Source organism: Desmodus rotundus, chromosome 1 (genome assembly GCF_022682495.2).
Source record: "Desmodus rotundus isolate HL8 chromosome 1, HLdesRot8A.1, whole genome shotgun sequence".
Classification (NCBI taxonomy): domain Eukaryota; kingdom Metazoa; phylum Chordata; class Mammalia; order Chiroptera; family Phyllostomidae; genus Desmodus; species Desmodus rotundus.
In genome coordinates, this window is record NC_071387.1 from 95354575 (window position 1) to 95361589 (window position 7015).

The 7015-nt window shown below is 53.0% G+C and overlaps 1 protein-coding gene across 1 annotated transcript; it reads right to left on the reverse strand.

Moving 5' to 3' along the window:
• Positions 1-499: 499 nt before the first annotated feature.
• STX4 (syntaxin 4) lies at positions 500-6013 on the reverse strand. The gene is made up of 11 exons (XM_024560450.4): positions 5475-6013; positions 5186-5287; positions 4975-5074; positions 4780-4854; positions 4180-4250; positions 2592-2700; positions 2443-2519; positions 2070-2207; positions 1031-1141; positions 857-955; positions 500-761 (listed from the first exon to the last, which is right to left on the reverse strand). The coding sequence occupies exons 1-10, from the start codon at positions 5502-5504 to the stop codon at positions 875-877; spliced, it is 894 nt and encodes a 297-aa protein (XP_024416218.1). The 5' UTR covers positions 5505-6013; the 3' UTR covers positions 500-761; positions 857-874.
• Positions 6014-7015: the final 1002 nt, after the last annotated feature.

Consider the following 7015-nt stretch of genomic DNA (forward strand, 5'->3'; position numbering starts at 1 on the left):
AGGGCCTGGCCTGTGAGACACTGCCTGCAACCTCTCCTATAACTGGCTCCTCATGTAACATTCCACTCAAATGTCACCCCCTCTGAAACAGGCCCTTCCCTGACCACTATATCCAAAAAAACAGCCTCAGTTACTCACAATGCCTCTCCTTCTTGGCTGTAGGAACGCCCACCAATGCCTCACCCCACACACATACAACCTCTCACCTGTGTCCCAGACTGGCCTGGCCCAGCCTCACTGCTTCAGGGTTACATACCCACAGTGGTCTTTCCCCAGGGACAGTACTGAGCCAGGTGTGGGTATTACCCCTCCTAACCCCATGTGTTCCTGTGAGAGACAGAAGGGTAGCACCAGCCTGCTGTGGTCACAGTGCCTACAACAGTCTGACTTAAAGCTTGCCTAGGCTGGGCCTAGCAGGATGGCCAGGAGGTGGGAAGGCTGGATACCTGGAGGCCCTGTGCCAGCCCTTCCAGGAACACACATGCACAGGGAAGTCTCCAACCTCTTTTTTTTTTTTTTTTTTTTTAATTTCTTACAAAACCATGTGCCCCATCCAAACAGGACACTACAGGCCCTCCACCAGGCATTGTGGCCCACGGAGAGAGGTCCCCATGAACAAGTGGCTGCCAACCCCAGAAGAACCATCTGCCCCTCTGCACAGGGCCAGTGTGAGGAAGGGGGTTTGGCTGGAGGCACTGTGCTGCCCCTGCCCCAGCTGCAGGCAGAGAAGGCAGACCCTGGGTCCCCGGTGCTCTTAGTGCCTGCAAGGGAAGGAGGGAGAGAGGGTCTAAGGGGCGGAAATAAGGTGGGGGCCAGGGAAGGGGCAGGTTGGGGGGGCAGGCCCACAATATCTCACCGAGAATGCATGATGCTATCAAGCCAGTATGGAGACGCAAATGATGACTGCCAGAATGAGGACAGTGATGGACACACAGATGGCAATCAATACTTTCTTCTGTGAGGGAGGAGAGGCTCAGGGAAACTCAGAAGAGGAGGGAGGGCCACCCAGGGGAGGGGAGGAGAGGATCACCTTTCGAGCTTTCTTCTGGTGCTCCAGGGTCATCTTGACATGTTCCTGCCCACGTTCCACATAGTCTGCTGAGCTCAGGATGTTCTTCTCAATCCGGTTGATCATCTCCCCCTGTTCAGAGGAGGTGGAAGTTCAGGTAGGGGTGAGTGGGGCAGGAGGTCCCAGTAGTCCACTCTGGTCACCCCAGTCCCAAATGACCAAAGGACATTCCTGGCAGAAAACACTGCACTAACAAAGACATGGAGATCGGACCACATCTGACAGTTCACACGCTGAGGGTGGGTTCCAGGCCGTTTTATCATGTGATGCCTTCTTCCCTGCTCCCTTTCCCCACACAACTTTTACTTGTAGCAGTTTCTTGGAGCCAAGTGCCTTAAGTACCTTATACCTTTTCACAGAGTGTGAACTTTTGTCCCCTCACAAAATTGTCTGAATTTACCCATTCTCCTAGGCCTGTCCCAGCTGTAAAGCTCTTCCTACTCCTGCCTCCCCATGGCATCACCAGCGTGCAGATTCTGGTAGTCCTGAGTGACACTCCTTCCCCATGGCTCCCAGCTATAAAACGGTGTTGGCCGTAGCACTAATGGGTCAGCTCCTCCAGGACAGGGCTAAAAGCTTACTTCATCCCCACACAACCAGGGCCAGGGCTGGAATAACACTTCCCACACTAATCTTGTACAGATTTTAGGAGGCAGGCCCTCTAGGGGGCAAGTTTGACTAGAGCTCTTAGATGTATAAGGGTGGATTCTATTGATGGAGAGGGAGCCAAGGTTGGGGCTATACTGGGGGTGGGCTCAACTGCAGGGCTGGGAATACTATGTATAAGAGATTGGCCATCTTGGTAGCTGTAGAGGTGAATGCAATTCTGGGGCACAGCTAAGGGTGGAAGTAGGGCCAGCTTTGAGGGCATGGCCCAGAATGGATCGGGAAGAGAGGCTAAGGATAGAGATGGGCTGACAGTTACGGCTGGGGTTCTGATTGAACATGGTCTCACATTTGGGGTCTGGGTCAAGCTCAGCCAGCTCCCTGGGGTGCCCACCTGCATCTCCACCTCCGTAGCCAGAAAAGTGAAGATCTCATGAAGTTCACGAATACTTCGTTCAAGCTGCTGGATCTCACTGTGCCGGGCCGAGATCTCATTTAGGGCCTGCCGAGTCACCTGAGTGTCCTTCAGTATCTGGGGAGTGGACAGGAGTAGAGGGACAGGTAACAGGGAAACCAGCAGCAGGTCACAATTTCCTGTTGATTTTGGGGGCAGCGCTTGGGTCTAGAGCTGGACCGGGGCTCTGCTGAGTGACTCCAGGCATGCAAATTCATTCCCTTCTGGGCCTCAGTATCCCCTCAATCAAAGAGGGCCAGAGCTTGGAGAGGATGGGAGGTCCAGCAGCGGGAGGCTGGCTGTGGCCACTCACATTGGACACAAACACCTCGCTCTGCCCGCTGTCCAGCATCTGCTCTAACTCCTCGTCAGATACCGTTCCAGCATTTGCTGTGAAGGAAAAGGCCAGGTTCAGAGTTGGGTCAGGTTACCCAACCCTGTGGGCCAGGCACCACAACTCACTAATCTTCAGCTGCCTCCGAATCCGCTCCACATTCTTCTCCCGGTATTCGGACTGCATCAAGTTGCACTTGTTGATGAGCTCCACAAATTGCTGGGACAGGACCCCATGCTACAGATAGAGAATACAGGCTGGGCACCCCTGGGAGGGTCCCTGCCCAGTCTGGGCCTCAGCATCCCCATCAGTACAATGAGCAAACAGCATGAGCTGTTATAGGTGCCTGCTATTTTACCACCATGAAAGGCTCCCCCATTCTCTCAAAGTAAAAGCCAAAGCCCTTACCAGGGCCTACAAGGCCCTACATGACCTGCCCCTCCCCAATTTCCCTCTGACCTTATCTCTTCCCACTGTTCCTCCCATATTTCTTCCAACCACAGTAGGCTTCGTCCTCCTCCCTGAACAAAGCACACTTCCACCACAGGCCTTTGCACTCACTGCTCCTTCGGCCTAGAATGCTCATGCCGCACGAAGGTCTTTAAATCTTTGTTCCAATATTACCTCCCTCCCCCCGCCCCCAAGTAGTACCTTTCGAATGCAGTTTTCTCCACTTCATTGAAATTGCAACCTGCCTTTTCTGAGCACTCTCAATCCCTCTTCTCCTGCACCTTTTTCCTTAATACTTAACAATATTCTAAAATAATTTACTTATTTATTATGGTGATTGTCTCTCCCCAATGGAATGTAAGCTCCATTAGGACAGGGATCTTGGGTTCACTGCTGTAGCCCTAACAGCTGGCACTCAGTACATACTTGTTGAATGCTTGCCTCGGTGCTTAGACTAGAGATGTGTTAGTATGCCTGGAGTTCAGTCTGTTGCCCAGATTTTATAAGTCCGGCTGGGCCCTTGGCCTCTTACACTGAAGACCACCTCAGGCTCCCTTTGAAATGCCCTCTGGCCCCCTTTGAAATGCCCTCTGGCCTTGTCCGTTTCCCTGATGCCTTATTCCTTGGAGTACTTTCCTCAGAGATACAACTGTTCTCTTGGCTTCAGCTGCACCCTTTCAAGATGCCCAAACTGCTCCATCTTCAATCTGGGCTCTTTGCTGAGCTCTGGGACCACCCACTCCAATTCTGACCTCCAAGAATTCCAAACCGCTCCTCTCTGGGCACCCAGAGGGGGCTGGTCAGATCACCTCAAATCTCCTTCCTAACATGTTGAGTCAGTAACCTTCCTTCCGGGAAGTTCCACCTCCTGATGTCTTGAATTCTGCCCCTGGGGCAGAGGATGTCCATGTCATCTGGGCAGGAAACCTCCCACTCATTTATGACTGCTCCCTCTTATTCTTTGGGCTGAGCCATTAGCTAACAAGTCCCAGCTCAGTAATGTCTTTGCACCTATCTCCCAGAGCTGAGCCCAGGTCATATCTGGGGACTCAGCAACTTCTCACTGAATGCAAAAGAAGGCAGGGAGTTATAATGGATTGGGAACCAGGAGACCTGGATTCTTGATCTTGAGTAAGTCCTTTCTTTTTTCTGTGACTCAGTTTCCCCATTTGGATAATCTCCAAGTTCCCCCCTTCTTACTTTTGTCATCAAATAATATATAAAATACTTGCTGAAATGCCCAAGTTCTGGGAATAACAAACCCACCTGGGTTTTTCTCATCCTCGTGTTGACTGAATTACAGTTCTCATCAGCTTCCTCCTTCTGGGGCTCTATGGCTGTGGGAAGACACAAGGGTAATGTGGGGGAGGGGGATTGACCTGTGGCTTCTGAAAACTGTTTGGAGATCAGGGCACAGGGCCAGGGCCATACCCCAGCCACACAATACAGAGGTGCTTATCTCCATACGATTTGGGGGGGAAATATAATTTATCATTAAGTGACTAATTCTAAGCCTCTGACAGGAGAAAGTATATTTTTCTCTGCAATACATCAGATAATTCCCACAAGTATGCAGAGGCCTCCTAACAAACCCCCCAAATGCATGCCAAAAGAATGCATACTGGGCAGCAAGAATTTTAGAGTGGATTTCTGGGAGTGGATGGTTTCATAGTTAAAAAAAGAACCCGAGGGGCAGGCAGGTGCTGTGGAAAGTGCTGTGGACTTTCAGAAGCCTGGAGATGGAGATTCCAGACTGCTGTGTAACTTGGATATATCACCGGCCTCTCTGGGCCATACACTCCCCAGATTCGTCAGGAGGTGGGCAGGACCAGAGGGAAGAATCTCTCTCAGGTCCTAGGAGCTCACCCTTCAACTGCCCGCGGATCTCCCTCCCTAGCTGTTTGATCTCGTCGCGCAGATTCTGCAGGTCCTGCTTCATGCCTAAACAAGAGAAAGCAGTCCCTACATCAACAAATCTCCCTTGCTACCACCTGCTTGGGACTACAGTACCCAAAAATCCCTCTGGTTGAGCATGCGTTCTGCACCCAGGTTTCAACTCACTCTCCTCAGGAAGGGGCGTGGCCAGGATGGTGACCTGCTGTTTCTCCAATTCTCGGACCTTATTCTCCAGCTTGACAATAGTCTGCCGAATTGTCCGGACCTGGGGAGGGTGACCGAGACGGCTGAAGGAGATATGACGGTACTCCAGACTGCGCTGCTCCTCAGGTCCTCCAACCCCCTCGTGAATCCAGGCAGAGACCCAGCCTCATACCTTCTGGAAGAACTCATCGTCTGGGTTCCCCAACCGTGCCGTGCCCGGGTGTACCACCAGCGCGACCCGCTCCTTGTCCTCATCATCCGAGCTGTCATCCCCCTGCCAGGGCCGGGGTCATTGGCATCACTTCCTTGCTCTCGCTATCTCCCCGCTGGACTCACTGGCTTCCGGGTCTTTCCTTACTAGACTTCAGCCACCCCTCCCTGCCCGGAAGACCAGGAATCCGGCGTTCCAGCCACATCCCACCCTGTCCTCCCGTCCCAACCCTGCTGCCCCGACTTCTCACCTGCCTTAGCTCTTGGGTCCTGTCCCGCATGGCGGCCCGAGCTCCCACTCCCCGGCACCTGAGCCCCGAGGGCCTCAAGATTCTAAGTTTGGAACTCCCGTACTCCCCTCACACCCTGACACTCCCCTCCGCCTTCACCCTGCAGGCCCCCAAGTTCCCCACAACCTGCGAGAGGCTCCGTCCCTGACACCACCCACAGTCACTGGAAAGGAGCTAACAATTGGGACCCCCAAGATTCCACAGGTTGGAATTCCCTTTTCTTTTCCCCCCTTCCCGCTCCCGCAGCCTAGGCCCCTCCCCCTTTTGGATGATTTCGGGCATGCGCACGAGTTCGCGTCTCTTCCCCGCTGGAATAAAGGCGCAGGTCGGAAGTTGCAGCGCTGGGACCAGAAGCAAAACTGCAAGGATCTGAGAGACCGCCCCTTCTACCGGAACTGTCGTATCTTTCAGCGGCAATCGTGTTGCCAAAAGGAGTGGGAATGCGTCATTTACACGTAATCTGAGAGGCCCTGCATCTCACATCACCCCATGGTGCACCCTCGCGTCACGTGACAGGCCCGGTCCCTGCCTTCCGGACCACAGAGCGTGACGCTATGACTGTCACGTGTCCTGGCTTCTGTCAACTCCGTCTCTGGAACACCCCTCTCCCCACGACTTGCCGGGCGACCGAGCTACGCCCCTCCAGCTCTCACGGGGCGGGAGAGGGCGCTGACTAACGCCAGAGACTTTTTGAGGCAGTGGGTGGTAGGGCCCTTGATGAATTCAGCTCTTACTTCATTTGGGTCCAGGGGCGTGGGCAGACTGAAGACGGAATTTGGGGCTGTCAGCATCATGGGACCTTGAAATTAAGGAAATAATAAGATCCAGCGTCAGAATTGCAGGGCTTTGAAGGCAGAGAATCTGGGGGTGGGAAATGACCTCATCCAAGGCAGAAATCTCTTCTCCCGCATACTCCTGGCACAGCCACTGACAGGTGGGCGGCGGGCGCCCTGCTTGAACACTGCAGTCCCGCTGCACTCACCACCTGATGAGCAACGAGACCATTTCAGGGCAGCTCAGGCTGAGAAGAGTGTCTGAATTATACTGAGCAGTTTGCCTTGCACCGGGGCCTACCCTCAGGAGCCCCCCCTCGCCCCCAAATCTGCACACATTCCACATTATAGTGGACTGTGAGCTCGTGAAGTCGCGTAATGACTGTCTTGTTTTACCTGAATCCCCAGCGCCTAGTTCCGTACCCTATGGGCCCTCAGTAAATATTTGTAGGCAGAATTTCAGCCTTTCATATGTCTGAAGATAAAATTCATGGTTCCTTGGTTTTCTCTTTTAGGCTTTAGGCTCTCACAGTGACACCTCTCTATAGTCCTGGTCCTCTAGATGTTCATTAATTCAGTAGATATTTATTGGGCACTTACTATGGGCCACTGTTGTAGGGGTGGGGTATACATCAAGGTCTAACAGATTAAAATGCCTTGCACTTGTGGAACTTACATTCAATAGGAGTCCCAAAGCCACTGATTGAGTGTGGGCATACCTGGAACGAA